This window comes from Neolamprologus brichardi, chromosome 23 (assembly GCF_056152115.1).
Source record: "Neolamprologus brichardi isolate AB-2024 chromosome 23, ASM5615211v1, whole genome shotgun sequence".
Lineage (NCBI taxonomy): Eukaryota > Metazoa > Chordata > Actinopteri > Cichliformes > Cichlidae > Neolamprologus > Neolamprologus brichardi.
The window spans coordinates 26,034,625-26,060,930 of record NC_142125.1 but is presented as its reverse complement, the minus strand read 5'-3'; the positions used below and the strand labels follow the sequence as shown (position 1 = coordinate 26,060,930).

General features: G+C 38.2%; 2 protein-coding genes and 2 pseudogenes across 2 annotated transcripts in view; 3 read left to right on the top strand and 1 right to left on the bottom strand.

Annotated features, from left to right (window-relative positions):
* Positions 1-5,318: 5,318 nt before the first annotated feature.
* On the top strand, positions 5,319-14,384 carry LOC148096164 (uncharacterized). The gene is made up of 11 exons (XM_087836512.1): positions 5,319-5,428; positions 5,955-6,098; positions 6,957-7,082; positions 7,181-7,344; positions 8,656-8,749; positions 8,899-9,021; positions 10,484-10,537; positions 12,027-12,107; positions 12,953-13,036; positions 13,453-13,491; positions 14,259-14,384. Exons 1-11 carry the CDS (start codon positions 5,374-5,376, stop codon positions 14,306-14,308), a joined length of 1,014 nt encoding a protein of 337 aa, XP_087692638.1. The 5' UTR covers positions 5,319-5,373; the 3' UTR covers positions 14,309-14,384.
* A 3,538-nt stretch (positions 14,385-17,922) lies between these two features.
* LOC148096163 (uncharacterized) lies at positions 17,923-21,127 on the top strand (annotated as a pseudogene).
* Positions 21,128-23,382: 2,255 nt separating this feature from the next.
* LOC148096162 (uncharacterized) lies at positions 23,383-24,762 on the bottom strand (annotated as a pseudogene).
* Positions 24,763-25,703: 941 nt separating this feature from the next.
* Positions 25,704-26,306, top strand: part of LOC102781661 (uncharacterized) — a 55,748-nt gene continuing 55,145 nt past the window's right edge. Inside the window, exon 1 of the mRNA XM_087835850.1 lies at positions 25,704-25,967. Coding sequence (XP_087691976.1) covers positions 25,892-25,967 — 76 coding nt within the window. The 5' untranslated portion in view covers positions 25,704-25,891. The remainder of the gene's footprint in view (positions 25,968-26,306) is intronic.

Sequence of the window (26,306 nt, the reverse complement as noted above, 5' to 3'; positions counted from 1 at the left end):
CAGCCAAGAAGAGTGCCCGACGAGCCCAGTTGTAAGTAAGCTATTAAGACTCGACTGTACACCGTGTTCGTGTTTTCCTCCAAAAACAATAAGTTCGGTTGGAGCAGCCTTTCAACGCCTCTCTCTGTCTCTCGCTAGCAAAGTTGACCCAGACAACAAAGTAAAGCTAGTTTTCGGCTACAAGCCCGACACAGAACCCACCGTATTAGCCAGAGGTCCCTTTACTACGGTTCGGAGCCGCCGACCTTCAGTAACAGTAATAAATCACAGCAATAATACATTCATGTAGTTGTAAACAGCATGGTAATATATTAAGTAATCCAAAGTATTCAGAATACGTTACTCTCATTGAGTAATGTAATGGAATACGTTACAGAATACATTTTGGGGCATGTATTCTGTATTCTGTAATGGAATACATTTTAAAAGTAACCTTCCCAACACTGTATATATATATACAGTGGGGCAAAAAAGTATTTAGTCAGCCACCGATTGTGCAAGTTCCCCCACTTAAAATGATGACAGAGGTCAGTAATTTGCACCAGAGGTACACTTCAACTGTGAGAGACAGAATGTGAAAAAAAAATCCATGAATTCACATGGTAGGATTTGTAAAGAATTTATTCGTAAATCAGGGTGGAAAATAAGTATTTGGTCAATAACAAAAATACAACTCAATACTTTGTAACATAACCTTTGTTGGCAATAATAGAGGTCAAACGTTTATTATAGGTCTTTACCAGGTTTGCACACACAGTAGCTGGTATTTTGGCCCATTCCTCCATGCAGATCTTCTCAAGAGCAGTGATGTTTTGGGGCTGTCGCCGAGCAACACAGACTTTCAACTCCCGCCACAGATTTTCTATGGGGTTGAGGTCTGGAGACTGGCTAGGCCACTCCAGGACTTTCAAATGCTTCTTACGAAGCCACTCCTTTGTTGCCCGGGCGGTGTGTTTTGGATCATTGTCATGTTGGAAGACCCAGCCTCGTTTCATCTTCAAAGTTCTCACTGATGGAAGGAGGTTTTGGCTCAAAATCTCACGATACTTGGCCCCATTCATTCTGTCCTTAACACGGATCAGTTGTCCTGTCCCCTTGGCAGAAAAACAGCCCCATAGCATGATGTTTCCACCCCCATGCTTCACAGTAGGTATGGTGTTCTTGGGATGCAACTCAGTATTCTTCTTCCTCCAAACACGACGAGTTGAGTTTATACCAAAAAGTTCTACTTTGGTTTCATCTGACCACATGACATTCTCCCAATCCTCTGCTGTATCATCCATGTGCTCTCTGGCAAACTTCAGACGGGCCTGGACATGCACTGGCTTCAGCAGCGGAACACGTCTGGCACTGCGGGATTTGATTCCCTGCCGTTGTAGTGTGTTACTGATGGTGACCTTTGTTACTTTGGTCCCAGCTCTCTGCAGGTCATTCACCAGGTCCCCCCGTGTGGTTCTGGGATCTTTGCTCACCGTTCTCATGATCATTTTGACCCCACGGGATGAGATCTTGCGTGGAGCCCCAGATCGAGGGAGATTATCAGTGGTCTTGTATGTCTTCCATTTTCTGATGATTGCTCCCACAGTTGATTTTTTCACACCAAGCTGCTTGCCTATTGTAGATTCACTCTTCCCAGTCTGGTGCAGGTCTACAATTCTTTTCCTGGTGTCCTTCGAAAGCTCTTTGGTCTTGGCCATGGTGGAGTTTGGAGTCTGACTGGTTGAGGCTGTGGACAGGTGTCTTTTATACAGATGATGAGGTCAAACAGGTGCCATTCATACAGGTAACGAGTGGGGGACAGAAAAGCTTCTTACAGAAGACGTTACAGGTCTGTGAGAGCCAGGGATTTTCCTTGTTTGAGGTGACCAAATACTTATTTTCCACCCTGATTTACGAATAAATTCTTTACAAATCCTACCATGTGAATTCATGGATTTTTTTTTCACATTCTGTCTCTCACAGTTGAAGTGTACCTCTGGTGCAAATTACTGACCTCTGTCATCATTTTAAGTGGGGGAACTTGCACAATCGGTGGCTGACTAAATACTTTTTTGCCCCACTGTATATATATATATATATATATATATATATATGTGTATGTGTGTGTGTGTGTGTATTACATTTGTTTGGTTTTTTTTTACAAATAGCCATAATGTGTTAGACAGTTAAATTTGGATTGCGGAAGCATCATATTTGTAAAATCATGATAAAAATACAATAAAACTTTTAGTTATAATTAATATGACTTTATACATTTATTGCTCTTCGTTAACATAGGACCGTCTCTCTTCTTGGTTTTTAATGTTGTGTTGCTATTAATCAGTCTGGGTGCAGTCAGGACTCAACAGCTTACAGGGGCGAATGCCAAACTTGAGAGGTTTATTCTTCATGTGTGAGCTGTGCTTGGAGGTTTAAAAAGGGAGAAACCATAAAATCCATAAAAAAAACAGCATTTCAATACTTTATACCTTTATAAACACTATAAACATCACAAGTCATGTTTTTTCCAGTTGAGCTTTTGTTGGGCTAACAGCACATACTTGGATAAAAACATGTTTGCATTTCAGTCGGATGTTGTAAATCCAGCAGCAAGAAAATACCAACTCTAAGAAAACTTTTTTTTTCCATTGCATCCAAAAGGCAGAACACCTTCACATGTAGAGGTTTTGTAAATGAACAACTTTAATACCTTACATTTCTTATTATTCAAATGATTTTTCCAACCCTTGGAATGCCTTGAATATTTCAGAAATTTCCTCTTCAGTGAAGCTGATGGTGAACTGGAACACATTAAGACTACTTTTACAGATGTTTATTTTCTTTACACACTAACAACATGGCAGCAGTGTCTCCATGCTCAATGTTCAGACTTTAACTGTAGAAGAAAATAATATACAGACTTACAGATGATTGATGCCAAAGATCAGACATGTGTGGTGTATTCTTTAGGTACAAAAAAAGGGCTTTATTTGGTCTGTGGTAGCCCATATGGAAAAGAAATAGTAAAAACTTATAAAAGACTTGTGGCCTACTTCATATAGTGAATCATATAAGGCTTATATGATTTACTCATGAAAGTGTACACTTTCTCATTACTTTCATATATTGTTGTAGTAAGTATCCAAAACATACAAGTTTCATTTATATAATTTTTCAAGGGATCTTATATCTGTTTTCACTCTTGTATGCTTTTCATACAAGTTTCACACAAGACAGATACAAACTTTCTAAGATTTATATATATCTTTTCCATATGGAAGAAAACAGACATTTTGAACCCCTTTTTTCATGTATTTATAGATGTGAATGTGCATAACTTCATTATTTTTCCAAAAGAGCTCAATTGTGATTATCTGCACTGTTGTTGGAGGCGAGTATCATATTTGTAAAATCATGAGAACAAAGACAATAAAATTATTGAGATTTATCAGAGCTGTCATGTCATGCTTCTTGTTTAATTGATTTCATGCTTTTATGAGTTACAGGATTCAGGGTAAGGGCTGCAGAATTTATCACATGTAATTCTTCTCTGACTACTGTAGTATGGGTTTTATGATTCTGGTGGTGGCTTTGAAGACGCTGGGTGGTAACTCAGGTGAGTTTTGGATACTCTGTGTGGAAGTTTGATAGATAATTAAAAAAACAGGACTGGGACAGGTTGGTGTACTTTTCACTCTAAAGGGAAACAGTCCCACTGGTACAAAGTAAAAGTTTCAGGTAAGCAAACAAAAATATAACATGTTTATATGTAATGTTTGTATTCATGATTAAAGTCATACTCTGCACTTTTGGCAACCAACCACAACCACAGGACTGGCTGCCATACATACAAAAAATGCTACAGGTACAACGAATGAAGTGACAAATGACATATTTATTGTCATATTTATTATAAACCAGAACCAGAGAGCACTGCATGTTCAACACAGTTTGTGCCTAACTTCACCAAAGAACCATTTTATTGGTGTGGAGTGTTTGTGTATAAGTGTGTTTTACTCCTCTTTGTCATCAGTCTCATAGTACAGGGTGGGCCATTTATATGGATACACCGTAATAACATGAGAATGGTTGGTGATATTAAAGTCCTGTTTGTGGCACATTAGTATATGTGAGGGGGCAAACTCCTCAAGATGGGTGGTGACCATGGTGGCCATTTAGAAGTCGGCCATCTTGGATACAACTTTTGTTTTTTCAATAGGAAGAGGGCCATGTGACACATCAAATGTATTGGTAATCTCACAAGAAAAACAATGGTTTTTACTACCTTCACAGGTAGTATTTTCTTAAGTAAACAACTTTAATATCCTACATTTTTATAATTTAGATGATTTCTCTAACCCTTTGAATACTTTGAATATTTCACACATTTCCTCTGCTGTGAAGTTTATCAGTACTGATTGCATCAGGAACAACACTAACAGGAGGAAGGCAGAAGAAGAGACTGACACCAACATTTCACTGGTCACTGGGACACATATGGTGACTGTTTGAACATGTTAATGGTACAAAATGCGGTCTGTGGTGCACTGATATGTTAGTGAGATGTTTCTGGAGGCTTAAAAAGAAGAAACACTTCATGTGCACTATTTCACTGCAAGTGAAGGATAGCCTTTTCCATTGCTATGTTACTGCTGTGGATGGCTAAGCTGGCTTATTTAAATATTATCATTCAATTAAATATTAAGTATTTGAGTTTTTAATGACAAATCAGTCCAGTGCAGAAAACAATGGGCTGCATGCTGTTACAAGTTTTTATATGAAAAATGGAGCTTCAAAAGACTTTAAGCATTACCTTGCGTTGGACAGACCTACATAACTAGAAAAGTATATTGGACACAGAAAAGAGAAATGTAACAAAAAATTTGTTTAAAGGTTTATATGAAATTTATCTGTATTTCATACTGTTAAACGTTCAATTAATTTTGCTTATGCTCCAAATAAATTCACTTAATAAATTAAACAATTAAATATTGCCCACTGTTTTTGTTCTATGTCCCCATAACAAACACACAAGACCCACCCTGGTAAATGTGGTTCGGAACTGTCAGTGAAATCTGGACTTCCTGAAGCTCTCATTCATATAAGGGAGGTTAGTAAAGGGAGGTTACAAATAACATTCCCTATAAGGAAGAAGGGAATGTTATTAGTAACCTCCCTTTGCTTACGTCACGGCTGTACGTGAAACTTTCACTTTCAGTTTGCGTTCACTCGCTGCCTGTGGCGCAGTTAATACGTAGTGATTAGTTTCTCTCCGCTTCTCATTTTCCTTCAGCTTTGGTTATTTTTATCGGCAGCTCACGTATCCTGGTATTGTTACTTGTATTATCAGCCTTCTCTGTTGTTGTCCGGGTCGGTTTTTACTCTTTTAAGAAGATGTTTCTGTCGAGGCTCTGGATTCTGATCTCTCTCGCGATTGGAGCCGCCTCAGGTAAGTTGTCTCCAAAGTTTTCTAAAGGCATGTTATACTTTAAATATAGCCTCCCATTGAAGGCGTGTATTTTATACAAATATAACCTATAATCTTATATTTCAAGGTTTTACATGCATATAAGTAACAGTGATTTTTTTGTAAGAGGTGTATCCTGGCAGCCATTTCTTTTTTGCTTACCATTTTCACCTCAGCCAGAGCGGCCATTTCCAAGTCACATTTAAACCAGTGAATGCAAAATATTGCAAAACAACAGCACTATAAAAATCTCTAAAAAATAGCTCACACTGGTGGTTAATTTCATAACTTCATCGATTGTTATGTCCGTTTCATGAATGTTTTAATGTTTAACTTTTAATTAAAAGTTTTGTTGATGAAGCTTAAAGGCAAACATCAAGTGCAGCACACAGAGGGAAACTTGTCTTTGAATAAAACATTTACAAGATTAAAAATTGTAACACGAAAAGTTTTTTCATTCACACAATTAAATTTGAGACATCAAGTTGATCTTGGTTTTATTTTGCAGTCACCTATGAGAAACTGGGGGGTGAAGCTCTCCTAAAACCAGGCACAGTGTCTGGTACCATCACCAGCATCACCTGGAAACATGGCCCAGACATTGCTGTGGAGTGGTATGGACAGGAACCATTCATGTACCGGGAGTTCAAAGGTACACTCACTCAAGATTTACCAGAAGATAGATACAGATCATGTAGAGCTATGAAAAAGTATTTGCCACCTTCCTGATTTCTTAGTTTTTGTCACACGTGTCAGATTTAATATTACACAAAGATAATCCGGATAAAAACAAAATGCAATTTTTAAATGATGATTGTACACTGATGCTGTCATGCTGCCACTTTAAAAAAAAACTTCTGTTTCACCCTCATTCAGTGTTTTTGGTACATTGGAAGAAAAAGATTTAAACAAATTTAAAGAAGAAAAGGAGCAAAAACCAAAAGCATAACTTAAAGTGTTCTTTGTTTAGTTTTGTCATTCAATTTTACCCCTGAGCTATAAAAGGCTGATGGGATGTTGTCATCCCCCTGCCAGGTGGGTGGGCAGGCCATGTGGTTACCTTAGTTTGTGAATGCAAAATCTCGAGAACAAAGTGATTTAGGACTTTCACATTGATATCATAGGTGTATGACGAGTTCCAATCTCAGCTTCCCTGAATTCAAGGTCAGAGGTCAGGTTTTCTGAAATTCTTGTGAATATGATAATTCAAGAAGAAAGACACATAGGGAGGTTAAGAGGTAATCGTGGCAGACGCCAGCATTTTTTCAGATTGAGATTAATGACATAAGGGATTCTGTCAATTTATTCCTGTTATTCATGTGTTTAATTAATATGTTAACTAATTGAAGAAAATGCGAAAGTTTTAGTGACATTTATAAATAAGTAAGAAAGGTACAAATAAAACATTATCCCATCAAATATAATAACATGATATGAATATTTGTTTTCTTTATGTATATCTTAACATCCCCTTACACTGTGAGAAATTGTGTAACCATCATGCTTTTAGATCGGTGTAAGCTTGATTTCAACACTGGAGCGCTGACCCTCTCAAACCTGACTGTAAAGGACAGCGGCATCTACACAGCAGAGATCAACAACAAAGTCATGAGCCCGACTGAAATCACAGTTATCTGTAAGTGGAGGAATTCAGACTGAAGTTTGCTTTGAATCATTTGTTTTTCACATGATGTTAAATAAAGAGCATGTTTGTTTGCTCCCTTTTTCTATCAGCTGCTGTCCCCAAACCAACGGTCTCCACACAGTGCAGCTCTGAGGAGACCAGCTGCACTTTCACCTGTGAAGCCAACGTCACAGTTGCTGAACCAGTCACCTATTCGTGGATGGTCGATGACGAGAAGATAGACGAGTCAAGCAAAAGTCTTAAAAAAGAAAAGGTACAGACAGGATCTGCTTGTTCACATAAGTCAGTTGCTTATTTTATTTTATTTTATTTTTTTATGGACAGTTTTCCACCTAAAACACAGTGTGACAGTCAGGAAGTCAAAAACTGATGGACCTGTGATATTAGTTAGCCAGACAGCAACAAACTATATAGTGGATCTGACACAAGTCTATTTTTTATTGCATTAATAAAACTGTCTGTGAAGGTTCTCAGTCATCCAGGTCATCGTAGTCAAAGGAGCTTGCAAAGAAAAGCGTCTGGACTTCTTTAAGTTACTTGAAGACGTTTCACCTTCATCCGAGAAGCTTCTTCAGTTCTAAGGTCAAATGGTGGGGAGTCCCAGATATAACCCTAGTGGGAGTGTCCCCCCACAGAGGGACAAAAGGACCCCCTGATGATCCTCTAATCGCCTGAGCCAAGGTGTGGAACTGGGTGTGGGTCCCAATCAGCCAGAGTTTCGGGTGAGTTCATTGTGAAACCTGGCCCCACCTTATCATGCGAATTCCTGAGGTCAGATGGCCCAGGGTGTGAGTGGGCGTTAAGGCGTCTGGGAAGGGATCGCAAAACTGGATTATAGATGGCAGAGAGTTGGTGTCGTAAACCACCGCCTCTGTTCAAAGATGGTCGCTCACAGTGGACATAGATGCTTCTTTCACTCCTCTTTCAAACTATCTGTCCTCTCTGTCCAAAATGTGAACATTGGCATCCTCGAAAGAGTGACCTTTGTCCTTTAGATGCAGATGGACAGCTGAATCTTGTCCTGTAGAGGTGGCTCTTCTATGTTGTGCCATGCGCTTGTGAAGTGGCTGTTTGGTCTCTCCAATGTAGAGGTCTCTGGCTGATTGGGACCCACACCCAGTTCCACACCTTGGCTCAGGCGATTAGAGGATCATCAGGGGGTCCTTTTGTCCCTCTGTGGGGGGATACTCCCACTAGGTTTATATCTGGGACTCTCCACCATTTGACCTTAGAACTGAAGAAGCTTCTCGGATGAGAGGTGAAACGTCTTCAAGTAACTTAAAGAAGTCCAGACGCTTTTCTTTGCAAGCTCCTTTGACATTAATAAAACTGTTTACTACAGTTTGTAACTATTTCATATGGTTACTTACATACTTTTATTTTGGATTTTCTGTAAATGGAGTTAAACTTTATCAGGGTGTAGTTTGGCATCTTTGAATCGGTCTCTGGTGCTGTTGATGTTAATCTGTTGATTCTCTACAAACGCAAACATGTCTCGAATCTGTGTAAAATACAACAAATGTGTTTTTATTTATGAGCTTCTTTATTTTATTTTAAATTCTAGGATGATCCAGAGATGGTTGGAAAACCAATCAGCTGTCAGCTGGAAAACCCAGTCAGCAGTGAACGCAGTGATGATGTCATCCCATTCACAAACAGTGAGTCATCACACCAACACACATCTTCATATTTATTGATAGTAACAGATTGATTATAGTTGTTTTGAAATTTTTCATTTAAAGATTAGGGTGTATCATTCCTGTAAACATTTGCAGTTTTATTCACTCTTTCTTTCATTTCCTTGTAGGTATTCGGTCAGGTGTGATCATAGGAGTGATTTTAGGGATTGTGATTGTGATTGGGATTATTGTGGTAGTTGTGTTACTCATCAGGCGCTGGAGCAGATGTGGAAGCAAAACTTTAACTGAAGGTAAGACTCCACAAAGCATGATCATGATTTTATTACATTTCACAGTTTTCTTTCATAGTTTTACTTTTTAATGTTCAGGTTTCAACTTCTTGAGATCCTTTAGTTTAATCTTTTATTTAATGTGATTATTTTCTGTTGAGCTTCGTTCCTTTGTGCAGTTTTTACATGTATGAGCTGTTTTATTCTGACATATTGGCTTCTACTTTATTTTTTTCTACTTTATTTAATCTGTTATACATAGTTTGTTATCTACAGTCCAGTCAGTGTTTTGCCTGCTTCACCAACAGGAGTTCTCAAACTTCTGGAATGAAATGTGTCTCATTAACTTATTAACTCCATTGATGTGGTCTGTCTGTGTAACACTGACTCTAAAGAGAAAATGCCAGTTATTGCTTTTTGGTTTTGATTCCTAAAAAGGATGAAAGGCTTCTATGTAAGTTGACTTTTGAACTATGGAAACAATATATAGACAATCAGCTACAGCTTCTCTGTCCATGTGTGCTTCTTTATTTCAGAAATGTCAGATTTTTTTTCTAATGTCTTTTAGACTGCAGCCAGTGATTTTTATAGAGCTAACGCATAAGTAAACTCCTGCAGCAACAATACAAAGAGTCTAAAAGTAATATTCCTGAATCAGCTGGTGATACAAATAACTGAAGCTTTACAGTTACTAGTGATTAAATGCATTACAGATTAATGTTTCACTTCTTTTTTCTTAAATTCTTAGATTGAATCTTTGCTCTGTAAGAGGTTATAAAATTGTCACGTGCTCATTTCATGTAATAGAAATGCAGCAAATATTTTCAAAAGCTGAAACAAGAGGAAAATGAATTTTCAGCTTTTATCTTGACTGACTTTATCTTTGACTCCATAAAAATATCCTGATGTATTAAAGAAGCAAACGAGACAAACCTGCACTACAGAGAGTGTGAAAAACCTGTGACTCATGATTCGTTCCTCATAACGAGAACAGTTTCAGAGGTCACCTTCTCTTTACAATTTCCTCTGTACCAGTCATCAAGTCAGATCTGTAGGTTCATTGTTAATATAATCATGTAGTTGCTGTTTCAGCAGACTTTTAATAGTGCAAATGCAAACAAGCATAAGGTCTGTTAATGCCTGCATTTGGCAACTTGTGCCTTCAGCTTTCCAGCCTTAAAAATATTTCCAGAATGTATTTGTTAGTAACACAAAGTCACACTTTTGAAATCCCATAAAGATGTAAGTTTCACATAACCACATATATACATATGAAACCCTAAACATTAAAGCAAAGAGAAACTGCCAGTCGTAGTCAGTCATGATCACTAATGAGAAGCCCCATTTATTACAAGATTTCAGTGAGCATTTGTGTATATTTGAGCCTGTATGGAGTAGTCAAAATGAATGAAAAACCTGTTTGTTTTTGAAGTATTTTATAAGAAGTGAACATCAAGCATTGTGCTCTCGCTGTTTCTAACAGTGGAATATTCCAACGTCAATAAGAAGCAGAATTCCCCACAAACCAGAAATAATGGTGAGTAAAACATAAACCACAAATACATAATCAACACATTTCTTTCTGCCTTCTTTTTCTTAAAGGTCAAAAAGGCTATTGACCTTTATAAAGACTCTAGGGTCATTGTCCATTTGTAGTGCTTAGAGGAGGAGGAGTTAGGAATCCTCCTTCTGCTTGGTGAAAGTGATTCACAGGAACACAACATTCAATTCAATTCAATTCAATTCAATTTTATTTATATAGCGCCAAATCACAACAAAAGTCGCCTCAAGGCGCTTCATAGATACAGAGAAAAACCCAACAATCATATGACCCCCTATGAGCAGCACTTTGGCGACAGTGGGAAGGAAAAACTCCCTTTTAACAGGAAGAAACCTCCAGCAGAACCAGGCTCAGGGAGGGGCGGGGCCATCTGCTGTGATTGGTTGGGGTGAGAGAAGGAAGACAGGATAAAAGACATGCTGTGGAAGAGAGACAGAGATTAATAACAGATATGATTCAATACAGAGAGGTCTATTAACACATAGTGAATGAGAAAGGTGACTGGAAAGGAAAAACTCAATGCATCATGGGAATCCCCCGGCAGCCTACATCTATTGCAGCATAACTAAGGGAGGATTCAGGATCACCTGGTCCAGCCCTAACTATATGCTTTAGCAAAAAGGAAAGTTTGAAGCCTAATCTTAAAAGTAGAGATAGTGTCTGTCTCCCGAATCCAAACTGGAAGCTGGTTCCACAGAAGAGGGGCCTGAAAACTGAAGGCTCTCCCTCCCATTCTACTTTTAAATACTCTAGGAACAACAAGTAGGCCTGCAGAGTGGGAGCGAATTGCTCTAATAGGGTGATATGGTACTACAAGGTCATTAAGATAAGATGGGGCCTGATTATTTAAGACCTTGTATGTGAGGAGCAGGATTTTGAATTCAATTCTGGATTTAACAGGAAGCCAATGAAGGGAAGCCAAAACAGGAGAAATATGCTCTCTCTTTCTAGTCCCTGTCAGTACTCTTGCTGCAGCATTTTGGATTAACTGAAGGCTTTTCAGTGAGTTTTTTGGACATCCTGATAATAATGAATTGCAGTAGTCCAGCCTGGAAGTAATAAATGCATGAACTAGTTTTTCAGCGTCACTCTGAGACAGGATATTTCTAATTTTAGAGATGTTGCGCAAATGGAAGAACACAGTCTTACATATTTGTTTAATATGTGCGTTGAAGGACATATCCTGGTCAAAAATGACTCCAAGGTTCCTCACAGTGTTACTGGAGGCCAAGGTAATGCCATCCAGAGTAAGAATCTGGTTAGATACCATATTTCTAAGCTTTTCAGCGCCGAGTACAATGACCTCAGTTTTATCTGAATTAAGAAGCATGACTCACATATTTATGTAGGACATGTTGTGAAGCACGAAGCTGCACCCACAGATACTTAAAAGCAGTCAGCAGAACATGTGCTGTGATTCTGACTGTTTTTAATGATTTCAATCATCTTTTTTGTCATTTGACAGGAGTACAACAAAGTAGTTCAGAGATCATAAATGAACCAGCCCAAACACCAGTAGATCTCAGAGCTCCCAGCAATGAACCAGGTGAGGAAACTGTAGTGTCTTAGCTTTTATGCTCATTATTTTCCAGGTTTTTCAGTGAGTTAATGCACACATCTTTGTGTTTCATAAGTGTGTATTGAAACTTCTGACAAATAATTTTAGGGCAGTTTATTCAGTTTTTTCAGGAAAACCCCACACTGGAGGTCTCCAAAACTCTCAAAACCTCATGTATCAAATATGATATGATGGTCTTACAGGGTTAATGACTCTTTCTCTCCTGGGTGGAATGATTGTACAGCAGACGTCTTTAATGACTTTAAAAACAAGAATCACGTGCACACGTTTGAATTTCTTTAGGATTTTCTCTAATCCACTCAGGATCAACAGCACACATACACCCACTGATGTTTGGGTAACTGTCTTTTAGCATGTGGCACCTCAGCCAGATGCTTTTGGTAGTCATTACCAAGCTTGTGGTGTAATTCTGTCTAATATGTGACCGCCCTTCGTGGCAGAACTGGTATATTTTCGATAAAGTTGAGGTCGAGGCTTTGGGAAAGTTTCCCACTGTCCTGAATATTGGTCAGTCCAACGAGTGCTGTCCAAAACATGCTCTTTATGCTGCAAAGAGAAACTGCCAGTCGTAGTCAGTCACAATCATTAATGAGAGACTAATGGACAGTGTAGCAACTTTAGCATCACTTATTTAAAAAGTGAATGCACATTTATATATTTGATCCTGTGTGGATTAGAGAAAATGTAAAATAAAATGTTTGTTTGTTTTTTTCCTGAAATATTTTATCAACCAGGAGCAGAATTTGTGAGAACATGTGTTGTGATTCTGACTGTTTTTAATCATTTCAGTCATCTTTTTATTCATTTCACAGAAATGGCACAAAGTTCAGACTCCCCACATGAATCCGGACCAGCCCAAACACCTGCAGAGCTCAGAGCTCCCGGCAGTGAACCAGGTGAGTAAACTGTAGTGTCTCAGCTTTCATGCTCGTTATTTTTTGGGTTTTTTCAGTTGGCTGTAACAAAAGTGAAGATGTGTTTGGATCATATGTTGCATTTATTAAGGTAGCTATTTCAAAAGTGTGTTAATTTACAATAAATATTGTTTTTAATATTCATTGTACTTAACAATTTTACATAGAAATGAATTTATTTATTGTAATTTTAAAGTCTCGTCTTTTTAAATATGACCTAAACTTATCAGACGAACCTGTGATGCTTTATTAGGTACATATCTGGCCACTTTGGTAGATATACCACTGGCCACTTTATTAAGTAGATCAGTAGCCACTTAATTAGGTGTTGCAGTAGCCAACAACTCAACAGGTGAGCCAGGATGGTCATGACATACACTTCTGTTATTTTCCTACAGAGAAGGAGAGTTTGCTTCCTAAAGACACCAATGGAACTGGTGAGTACAATCTGAAGTTTTCCTGATTTTTCTTACAGCACTAGGATCAGACACCATGTTCCTCTGTAGTTACTTATATTTGGGTAAATGTGTTTTAGCATGTTGCATATCGGCCAGATGCTGGTTTAGATGCAGATGTGGTATAATTCTGTCTAATATGTGACAGCTCTCCTTGGCAGAACTGGTAGATTTTCAAAAAAGTTTAGGTGGAGGCTTTGGGAGATGTTAATCGACAGTCTAGTAACTTTAGTACCACTTAGGAAAAAAATAATGAATGTGCGTATGTACTTGACCCTGTGGGGATTGGAGAAAGTCTTAAATGAAATGTTTGGTTGTTTACTTTTTTCCTGAATTATTTCGTCAAAACTGAGCATAATTTGTGTGTTCAATGCATTTTTTAACGGTCAACAGAATGAGACAACACAAACCGGTAATGAGAATGTTGAGTCCTATAAATTACAAATACAGAATCGACAGTCAAATCTGAGTTCTTTGTTAAGAAGAAGTTTGCTGACCTTCATAAAGACTTCATTTGTGAATATGTGGCGGTTGTTATGCTTGTGACTGCACATTAAGCCTACCAAACTGATGCACTGATTTTACCTGCAGTTAGGTAGCTTCCTTCTGCTGGCTCAAAGTGATTCAGTGGTCCCTCACAAGAACACAACATGGTTCACATATTTGTGTAGGATATGTTGTAAAGCATGAAGCTAAAAGCAGTGCGTCAGAGGAATCATTGTGGTGAAACCTTTTTCCTCATTTAACAGACACGTCTGAAGAGGGGACAGCCGGGCTGGAGGAACATCCAGAAGACTAAAGCTGAGGACTAGAGGATCATCCCCTGTGATAGTGACTTTTGCACAAAAATGACTTATGAGATAGTTACAAAGTGCACACTGTTGGAGAAGGGAACACAAACGTTACTGCATACTTGAAATTTACTGTGTCACTAAACAAACTTATTATTGTTTCTTTCTGTGATATTTTGGACCATAAGTTATGAGGTTAGGCGTTTCTTAGCTCTGGTCTTGTTGAGCGGACATTATGATGCTCACGCTTATGCTTCCACAAGTGTCTGACTTTGAGTCAGAAATCCAGCAGTACTGGCATTTGAATGTTTCCTGCTGGACGTTTAGCACATCTTATTCATGGCAGCTGACTTCTTCGCTATGCAACAACTTTTTTACCCTCATGGAGCACTTAAGATGTTTCATCCCTGCCTGCTCCAGTCTGCAAGCCTAATTCTTATTGGGCAAGACAATGAAGCTTGCTTTGCTATCCAATGTGTTCAGAGTGAGTGTGCGTGAATGTTAGACAGAAAGCATTTGGGTAGAAATAAGTGGTATGAATGAGACATGATGTTTAAAACCCTTTGAGTGCTCATGTAGAGTAGAAGAGCCCTGTTTACCATTGTAACTTGGGACAGGTTTAGTTTTAATTGTAATTGGACTCATGAAAGAAGCCTGAACATGGGGGATACATGTAAGAAGAGGTTAGCAGCAGTGTGACCTCCAGAAGCGTCTGTGATGTTTCGAAACTTGAAGTGAAGATGGGAGTTAAAGATTTGAGGAGACAAACTAAAAGCAGTGTTAGTGAGTGACAGATGAAGGAGTTGGGTACATTACAACAGGGGTGTCAAGCTCTTTGTACTGTAGTTCACATACAGTTCTGCTTAGAGTGAGCAGATCCCAAAATCAATTTTGGTTATTTCTCCTCTTTTTGTTTTGAATAAATTATGACAAACACTGTAGTTTTGACAGAACACAGAGTATATGCTTCATTTTCTCAGAGATAGTATCATCATGTTAAAAAAAAGTTAAACTGTATGACTTCGAAACCACTGTCTCGAGATGTGGGACGGAGGAGAAAGAATAAAGATGTGATGCAGTCCCAGTTAAAGAGGGACATCTGGTACCACTACTTTAGCAGGTTTCACTGCATTATAAGGTTTTTCCTTCTTCAAGTATGAAGAACTATATTCTGCAAGACGTTCACCTGAGCCAGAGCTAAGATATTAGAAAAGCTAAAACTGTACATTTGAGTGAAAAATACAGTTTGAATGTATTTCCCTCCTCTGTGCAGTAGGCTGCCTCTTTCATCAGCCTGGCATTAACATACTGAGAAATGTGACTAATTATTGTCTTGTCTGCAGCGTTCACACTTTAGAAAACCTTCAAGTGAGCTGATTCTTGTCCTGGCCTGTTGTGGCTTGTTTGACACCCCTGCAGTAGAGGGTTAGCAAAGCACAGCCTGAAATGTCCTTTCATTTCTATTATGAGATATAGGAAATTTTAAAAAAAATCCTTAGCTTTATTTTTGTTATTTCAGTATTGTACCAAAAAGGGATTTTAGTGTCTGGTGCTACACTGAAGGTGACTGTTAGTGGTGCAAAATGCTTCATCGCACTGATGCGACCTGGAATGCACTGTCAAAATATGCTTTAATTTCAGTGTCACCCACACACCAACTGTGACTGTTTGAACTCATTAATGATACAAAAAGCTGCCTGTAAATTTTTCATACACTAGAGATACTGTGCCGATGTCTCCACACTCAATCTTCATGAAAGACTTACAGATGATTAATGTAAAATGTCAAAAATCTGACCCATGATACGTTTTTAATAATTTATATTACGTATTTATGAATGTTACGCTGCTTCGGATTTACATGGATTACACGGATGGAGAGACACCACACAGACAGCTGTTCCATCCGTGTGTGTGTGTGTGTGTGTGTGTGTGTGTGTGTCTAATAATGGATAGTTTCCTTTAATAAAAATCTTTAGCTTAGATAATCATATGAATTTGTATCATGTGTTTTAAAAAGCCTCTGGTTGCACACCACATGGTTTTAAAGAATGTGGTTATCTGTGTACATATGTTTATACTGTTTATATGTGATTTCTATTTATTATTTACATTGCTGCAACTTTAGATGTAATGAAATATGGTGTTAGCATTACTGCAAACACTAAAGTGCCTCTTTCTGTTTGACACCTTTTATCTGTATGCATCCTTTTAATTTGAGCTTTTTAAACCCCAAACATCAACTCATGGGTCCATTCTAAGTGTTTACACATTGCTCTAATGTCCAACACATTTACTGCTGTGAGAGAGCAATCTGGTCTCAGGTGCAGTGCAAACGGTGTGTGACAAGTGATTAATTTTATTTTAACTTGTCAAAACAATAAATTTCTTATGTGAAAGTAAGGGATTGAATTTGTGTCTCAATGAAGTGATTTACTCTGCATTTCCATGCCATACAAACATGTTGGGAAATTGTTCTTAGGACGTGTTCCTGTGTTTTAAAGTGCATCCCACCCAGCACATTAGCTGTTGCCCTCAGGAAAGCAGTAGCAGACAATAAAAGCCAAAACAAACAGACTTTCTGTGTGGAAAACATCCCAGTAGTCCAGCTTCCTCACTTTTTCCCCCAGAAACCCTCCAGTAATGGTAGAGTAATGTAGTGGAAGAAGTACTCTTAATTATGGAGTTTTTAAGTAATAAATTCAGGGTGGTTCTAGGATCAAGACATGCAATTAATAATGCTTGCAAACATATCCAGTCCTTCTCACCTTTATAAGCCACAGTTCAACTGGGTTCACATTTTAATGTTAACTTTGAAAGCAGCCTAACTATTTGGATGACCTATTGTAGTGGCTAATTAATGAATAAGTTCTATTTATAACATGAAATCATCATCAGTGAATGTGAGCAAAACAGAAGCTGCATTGGCTTTAACTTTGTGTCTATTCTTACCTCTTTCTGTTTGCTCTCTCCTTATCTTCATTCTTCTTCTTTGTGCTGTCGCCAAAAGGTGAATGTAACAGAAAAACAGTATTTACAGCCTAATAAAGGCTGATTTATGTTCACTTTATGACAATACTCTGACTGAATATGGGCCTCTGCTAGACACTGACAGTCCTTCTGAGTTGAGCTTGAGGATCCTCAAAAAGGGTCTGAACTGATTAAAATGTGGTAATGGAAAGTTTTACAATCCTTTTAAAAACATATTTTCAAACTATAGCCAGTAAACAAATAAACATGTATAATAAAAAGTAATATATCCTCTTTGATAAGTCCACCAGAGGTCACCACACACTCATTTCCCACACTGAAAAAATGGGAATTGGCAGGCTTTTGAATTTGCACAAATGAATTTAGTTAATGCTACACAAGCCTTTCATGTTTCTCTTATTTACATGATTAAATAAAGTACCATTTACTTGATTATAAACAATACTGAGACTACTCATTTTTCTTGCATTGAATTAAAGTGACTAAATTAGAATACTAAAACCATTGTAATCATGTTTGACCACAACCGGAAATGATGCAATATATTCAAAGACAACAACTAAATATGATTGGATAATAAGACCTAGAGTCTTATCCAATAAGACAACAACATAATTTAAGGAGAGCGCAATTGACCGCCAGATTCTGGAAGACTGTTTAGCCGCATGCAACCTTTGGCACTGAGTCAGGCATACTGAGAAGGTAAGTAATTTAAATACATTTGTTTTAGTTGGGTACGTTTTCACAGAATTGTTGTAGTGCATGCTATATGAAAAGTAATCTGTAATGCATCTACATGTTGTTTTTACAGTGCTAGCTAAAGTTGGTATTAGCTTTGTGGCTAAAACTGAAAAATAGTATCAAATTGCAGCTGTTGTTGGTCAGATATGGAATTTATGCATGTGACAGAGAGCACTGACGTTTTTTATGGCTTAGCAAGTTAAAACGTCACTGAGAGAGCGCAATAGTGTTTGTGTTACTCGTGCTAGTTATGGCTACAGTGGCTAATTAGTCCGGCTCTAACCGTCAGAGTTTAAGAAGCTGGGAGCGCCACAGTGCCATAACTTAATTCTTGCTGCTGACACGCACTCAAGTTATAATAAGGATCCTGCCACCTTAGACGTGGGTTTAAGAACCTGTGCCCATAAATGCCAAATCATTTTTCCATTTAGTCATTGTTTTAGGTGAAGTGTCACTTGACTATTCTATCGGTCAAGCCCAAATAATACAGCAGATATCTACAAGGAGATAAGTTTGTTCAACAGAGTATGTCTTATTAAGTGATGTATTGTGAATTTTCCAACATCGTCCTAACAAAAATTAGTACTGGCCCAAAGGGCAGCAGGTGGATTGCCAGAATACTGAAAAACCATATCTGCATTGTACCACAGCATATTCTACATTGTCAGAGAGCTTGGTGGCTGGTACAGAGAGCACGACAGAGCTTTTGAGCTCAGCCCAGTATCCACAAGAATATTCGCTCTCGTTTCACTCTGAACTCCTTGATACTTATCCATTGGTTGACTATGAGATTGGATTAGTCCACATTGTGACTCTAAAAAGGCATATAGAAATAAAAGGTGTTCATATAAGTGTAATAGGTTCAGTCGCATGTATTTCATTAGATAAATTCTTCTTTTTTTATGTCTGATCTTTATAACTTTGACTATTGGGTATGGATAGCTTTATGAAAACTAAACTGAAATGATTCTTTTTGAATGTCTGATATGTAATTATTTTTTGCCTACAGAGTCCTCTGGTCCTAAAGACTGTTTTGGCTGACGGGAACCTGTCAAAGGCTCACTCTCTAATGGAGCGCCTGAATCAACTGAGGATCTCATCGTTGAAGTCAAGAGACAGTGTTGTCTTCAGGGCAGTTTCAGACTTCAGTTTATGGATTCCTTGTTTGGGAACAAGTTTCTTAACCTCACCTCAGTTTCAGAAATAGCAGACAAAGGGACTCTTAAAGCTATTGACATGCCAAAGCCCACCACATGGACATAAAAAAGAGTAACAGAGTTGGTGAAACTCAAGATGGAAAAGACTTTTTCATACAGAAGACATGAAGATGTTCGTGATGCACCAATGGTAGAGGCTTTCATGGCAAGATGGCCTGATCTATTTGACTTCCACGAGGTAAGGTTTGCCTCATACACGGTGTTCTTGTGGTATTAGCCTAAAATGGTTAAGGCACAGTTGTTATTTGACAGCCCATTTCTTCAGCATGAGTGATTGCAGCCTTCTTCCAGGTATTAAACCTTTGAAGCTCATTCCTCTGTGCTCATGTTTTCAGATCAACGCTGAGTTTAAGAGAATTGCCACCATCCCCCCTCAGACAAAGTTCGTGGCTCAGCTGGCTCTCCACTTGGACAACCTGGTGAAGTTGGTCAACAGAAGAGGAGAGCTTGGACTAATACTGAAAAGAATTGTGGCATAAATGGATAATGTAAGTGATAAAGCCTGAATTTCAAATGTTTTCCCATGATAAATTCTCTCATATTGTATTTTTACATCTGCTTGTTTTTTTAACCTTCACTTTGTCAACTTATTATTAATTGCCAGTAAACCTATTATTAATTTGTGTGCCTTTACTTTAAAAACATTCATGTAAAGTACACTATTAAAACTTAAATGAAGGACAAGGGCTGAATGAAGATGCTAATTACATACATTTCATTTCAGTGTGAAGATGTTGATGCTGCGTCTGTCAAGGGAGTGTGTATCTACATGTGTGAAGACCCTGGCATGCTTATCCGGGAGTATGTGGTATGTACTTGTGTTTTTGTTTTTTTTTCCTTTTCGGACTTTCCAGTGTGTCATATTACTTACTTGGCATGAAATGACTAACATGGCTTCTTTTTTACAGGGCATGGAAGAACGTGCCATCAGTGAGACTGTTGAAGACACCACTGTTCGAATTTATCATCTTAAAGAGCAAGCTTCAGCAGATGAACAAGAGTTGTCCTCGCAGGCATCAGGGTGGCGAAGAATTTGGATAATGTAGCATTTGCTGTGATAATGCTATTTGGACTCATGTATGCACTAAACCTTGCCTACCCTGCTGACCTTCGCTACAACTTTGACGTTTTCCAGAAGGTTTTCATGGAACTGGATGGAGCTAAGCTCTCTAAAGTTCTTGCTTTCAAAAACCATCTGTTTCATTGAGAAGTCAAAGACTGCACTTCTGCAATTCTTTGCAGTTTTTCATTTTGTGTTCAGTAACGTTATACTGCTTATGTTTTTATTGCTTTCCCCTCATGTGACTGCAATGAAGGATGATTTTTCCTTTTGGTAAGAAATTTTTACTGATGATTTTTAGCAATATGTTCTAAGTCAACCTTAATGTCCTGCTTATATGTCTAAAATGAAGATTAAAATTCATGTAGGTGTTTGGTATTAGTTATGTAACAATGTCATTTAAGGCTCAACTTAGTTGAAATCTTGTACAGATAAATACTTGTACAGAAGCTGAAACTGTTGTCAAATAATACACAAGTTATATTTGTGTAAATATGTTTATTCATAAAAGCGTGTTGCTTTTTTTCAGGTAGTCTTAATTTAGTTTACATTTTCAATTGTGTAATTAATACAAATGTTATATGTAAGAGATGACAGGATCATCTATAAGCACTTTCTTTTATTTGCTGCTAAGGTCAGTTTTTTGTGAAATATTTGCAAATATATTCTCAAACTAACTTTTTCTTTTAGTTATTTCTGCAGGCTATCTTTAAAAATGTGTTAACAAGTTTATATGGATGTGATTTTGGACTTGTTCATGGCAGAATTGCTGCTTTCACTGCTGTTACAGTTTAATAAAGGTGAATTGTTCAGTAGCACTCAGTCTTTGCCTTTTTTGTCAATAATGATCAGTTAATATTTCAATTGAAAAAATTAAGTAGGATTTAAAGCCATAAGTTGTGTTGCAGGAACATAATTGCAATGTGTTTACATTACATAATATCATTGCGTACCACTGGCAAATAAAAATAAGTTGGTGTTAAACATTAAAATATATTGACATTATGCAATACATTGATATTATGATAATAGATTAATATTAGTACATCAAACATGATTTGTTTAAGTAATCTGATGTAAATAAAATACTTTGATTTGACAAGCATTAATTACTTGAGGGAAAGTGGAAAATTAAGTCAATCATACTTATTCATATTATGTGGGACCGATGTACACAATAAAATCAAGTAAATTGAAAGAACTTTTTTTTTCAGTGCACTGCCTTTCAAATACATTTGGAAAACTGATGTGACTTTTTGTAGTTATACTCTAACTAAAACTTTCACCATCAGGGGGCGACATTTTATCAGTTGGGCTCACTCGTTGAACTTTTTTTTTTATCTTTTCTTTTAAGTCTAAAAATGTGTTGGAAGATTACACCAGGGGTAGGTAACTACAGGACTCAAAAGCCAGTGTTCTGCAGGTTTAGATCTCACCCTTGGTCAACACGCCTGAATCAAATGATTAGTTCATTACCAGGCATCTGAAGAACTTCAAGACATGTCGAGGAGGTAATTTAGCCATTTAAATCAGCTGTGTAGAATCAAAAATAGCCGAGGGATGCTGGTGACTAACCTGTCCATTGGGTTGCAGAGGTAGAAGAATCAGGCCCTGGCTTTGACACAGACAGCATCTCCTCTGTTTTCAGATTTAAGGACTCTGATAGTGACTCCAAACTCATTTACTTACTGTAAATACTATCTTCAAGACGAGTCTTCCTGAGCTTTGACAGCCCAGAGCTGGAGAGAAGATGGATGGAATTTAAATTTTGAGGCATGAAAGCAAGGACAGGGAGGTCTCACCAAACAACACCTTTCGAGCAGAGCAAGTGGTGATTGAACGACAGTGGAAAGTGGGCCTACATTTAAATGTGCGGACAGGACTAACAGGGAAATGAGGAGCATGGGAACCAAACACGGGCAGATTTTTCTGTTCATGGTTCAGGAGTTTGAGGGCATGTGCTGGCTGACACACCATGTTACACTGACACTCATTTTCCAGTGGGGATCGTTCTGAATACAACTTGCTATAAGTCTTGCAAGCGTTCTAATAAAAACTGCAACTTTTAGTACAAATATGAGCTGCTCGAGTGCTGAGTTTTTGTACTTTGATGGATGTTAGAATGTATATTTTTTTAATGATTTAGGGGTGAGAAGTAAAAATTCAGAGAGATTCAGAGAAAGTCCCCACCAAGGTGCATGCATATCATCATGACTGACTTTTAAAGGAAGAAATGTGTCTCCACAAGCAAGGAAATGTTTTTGGATGAATCTTTCACCATATGCCAAGATCCAGATTCCTTTGCAGATATAGCAAAATGGTTTAAAAGTATAGAATAGAAAAAATAGAACAGAATAGAATAGAATAGTTCTTTATTGTCATTTTTCTTCATAATGGGATGTTTTGTTCCAATTTTATTTGGAATTGTACTTAAGTAAAGGCTCCAAAAGCCCCTCTTCCCCCTTGCAGATAGGTTGTGGGTGTAGTTCAGGGGCATCTGTCATCATGTAAAGCTTTACTCTAATCATGGAATGCAGATTTTAGCACAAACAGGTGCCAAACTGCAGGCAAACATGTCTTAACAGAGACTAAAACACATGGAGAGCATAGTATTAATCTGGATTTGTCTTTTATTTCTCCATCATCCAAAATCTCTTCATAAATTTTATATTAAGAAAAGTCTACTGTGTTAAATTTCAGGGCCTCCATGTTTGGAGATGTTCTCTAAAATTTGCTGAAAAATCAGTTGAGAGCTCTTTTAAGAGCTTTTTTGGACCCTGAAGGGATATTTGTGAGAGTTCAAACCTCAGAAAGTCATTTGAAAATGTGCTCCTCGGGCTTCAAGTCTGCAGATCGACTAAAGTCAGCATTGGAGAGGAGGTGTCCGGCTCAGGGAGGGGTGGCCATCTGCCATCTGCCGCGACCGGTTGGGGTGGGGGTGTAACCGATGACAAGTTTATATACAACTAAATATTAAAGCAAATATGCCTTTAAATGGATGTTAAGGCACTGAAAGTAACTGTCAACATTTAGTTTTATATTACTGTGATTTTATAGGAGACAAAGTTGAAGTCTAAGTGAGTAGTTTAAAAAATCAGTTGCGCTTCTTTTTCTTTTTCTTTTTGGCATTTTCTTCTGGTGTGTTTTCATCTCGGGCCTCCGGATATTCCTGTTTGGTAGCGCTGGCCTCCTCTTTTTTTCGCTGATTCTCCTGGAGTGTCTCATTTTGGGCTGGAGAATTATCTTGTTTGGCAATGTTTTCTTATTTCTTTCTTGTCTCTTGCAGTGACTGCAAAGACTCCTGAAGTCATAGCTTTTCTTCTTCTGTTTGCCTGAGTTGGTTTCTGATGGTTGTGTTCTCCTGGTTTTGCTTCTTTACGATTTCCAGGTAGGAAGCTTTGGTTTTTTCCAGCTCTTCTTTCAAGTTTTGTGCTTTAAATCATCTTTCTCACAAGAGCCTCACTGGTGCAGAGTTTGGCTCTGAGCTTGGCGAACTCACAGCGGGCTCTTTGTTCTTGTTCTTTGCGCTTTGCAGCTTCCTCTTGTAGATGTTTTTGAGCTTTGAGGAGCTGCTTGTGGAGTTGTTCAATCTCTTTCTGCTTTTTTTTTTTGTCTGCAGAGTCTGTGTGTGGAGCTTCTGTAGTTTGTATTGAAGCGTCCACACTCAGCTCTGCAGCTGTGACAGCCGTGTTGCTGTCTTCAACATGACCCTCATTTACCTCAGGGGTCAAGATCTCCTCTGGGTTGGATTCGTGTCTGTTTCTCAGTGCCTGTTTCAGTTATTCTTGGAGCTCGAGAATGTTTTTTTCTGCGTTTTCTCTGCAGCACTTGCAAGCGAAGCCAGTCATTCTCTGTTTTAGTTTTGGCAGCTTTGTGGTTTGCAGTTACCATTTTGTAAAGATTGGTTTTCTGCATGTGCTGAGACTCCTGCAGGTGGAATCTCAGTGCAGCTGTTTCATCAGTCATATTACATGGAGGTCTGCCGTCATTTGATATGAAGTGAGTGTTAGGCTCTGGTTGAGACGACCCATTATTGGTTTTAAAGTGGGCATTGGGCTGATGTTGCAAAGGCCCATCAGTGGCAAAGGCTGAACTTCAGGAGACCATTACACAAGTAGCTCAGAAGCTTAAGCGTAGCTTGTGGGGCGACCGTGGCTCAGGGGTCGCCGGTTCGATCCCCGGGCTCTCTGTCCTGATCGTTGTGTCCTTGGGCAAGGCACTTTACCCTACCACCTGCTGGTGTTGGCCAGAGGGGCCAATGGCGTGATATGGCAGCCTCGCTTCTGTCAGTCTGCCCCAGGGCAGCTGTGGCTACAACTGTAGCTTGCCTCCACCAGTGTGTGAATGAATAGTGGAATTGTAAAAGCGCTTTGGGTGCCTTGAAAAGCGCTATATAAATCCAATCCATTATTATTATTATTAGAAAATTTAATAGGTACTTCAACAGCAACATTTTTTTCTATTTGCATCTTTAAAATATTTTCTATTTGCCCAAACAAATTTGAAAAGAGTCTTTGTCATATTAATTTCTGTCCCACTGTAAAAAGGAGAGATTTTCAAAGCTTCGGGTTTAAAAGAAACTAATTTTATTTAACACTATCCAGTTCGAGGTTTGCTATATTGTATAGTATTAAACTGTAAGTCTGAAATAGGTGAGTTCTAAAGGGCATTCACTCAGGACAATATAACTTGATGGCGGGCAAAATAAGCACTGTTCATTAGAAAACAGAAATGTATTCATGATCAGCCACAAACCTATTACAGTATTACAAATATTACATATTACAGAAACAAAACAGTCATTATATTTCAGTATTACTGCAATACGTGTTAAAAAGTTAACAACAGATTGTTAATTTACACAGTAATTTTTTCAGACTTTTGCCTCCTATAAAACGCTTTAAACCCTTTCGCTCATGGCAACCCCAGCCCATTTAAGCAGTTGCCAGATGGTGTGTCAGTGTCAGAGGTGACAGAGGATAGAACCATGAGTGCAGGGAAAGCATACAAAAAAGTAGTGAGGCCTGCTATGGTGTATGGTTTAGAGATGGTGGCAATGACAAAAAGACAGGAGACCAAGCTGCAGATGCCAGAATGAAGAAAATAATGATGATAAATCATAATATTTTTCTGTTTTCTATTTTAAAAGTAACTAACCGTTAGTGTAGTGGAATACAAAGGAACAGGTTTGCATTTTCTAATATCATCATATGAAATGGCGGGAAAAAAAGATTTAAATAAATAAATAAATTTTCATAAAAACGCAGTCCTTTTTTCTCTTTTGTTCAAACTCTTTGGCGGAAGTGGTTCTCATCCAGGCCTTTACTTTGAAAAGCCCACAGTGGAAGTTGTGTTGTGATTCTCCTCCCTAGCTTGAAAGATTTTTGCGTAGTGCTGTGCTGTAAAGGTGCGCTAGTCCTCCTTGGTTAGACAGGCGGTGCGTGAAGCTTGTCTCGCGGTGGTGTTTATTTTTCCTCCACCAGCTTTTAGAGATGACAGCTACCACACGACCTCCTCGAAGCGTCTGAAGGGATTTTATTTGCTTTCTGTGTCAGACTCACAAAGTGATAATAACCGCAGGGATGCGTGCACGCGACAGGTGCTGGACCTGCATCCTCGCGCTGCTGGTGGCCGCACAGGCGCAGTCTCAGCAAACTGGTAAATGGATGCATTTATTTTATTTTCTCATACGTGTGTTTAAATACTCTTTTGAACTTTGCAGAATCAAAACGTGCTGCAAGAATACTGTAAAAACTTAAAAACCTGAAAATAATACAACATCTAGATTGTTTGGATTAAAAATCTAATAATTGTTAATCCAAAAACGTCCAGTTTTGTAACTTCAACTGTTAATTCTGACTTTCAGGTCACGTGACTGAACTATTTCTTATCAATGAGTTCAGTCACGTGACCTGAAAGCTTAGAGTTGGGTTTTTTTTCCAGGCTGGAATGAGATCGTGGTCGGTGTGAATGTCTGGGCTTGTTTATTGGGAATAA

Coding starts and splice junctions, on each gene's coding strand:
- LOC148096164 (XM_087836512.1), top strand. CDS start 5,374: ATGTTTCTGTCGAGGCTCTGGATTCTGATCTCTCTCGCGATTGGAGCC. Junction 6,099..6,956: donor CATGTACCGGGAGTTCAAAG/GTACACTCACTC, acceptor TCATGCTTTTAG/ATCGGTGTAAGCTTGATTTC. Junction 13,492..14,258: donor TAAAGACACCAATGGAACTG/GTGAGTACAATC, acceptor CTCATTTAACAG/ACACGTCTGAAGAGGGGACA.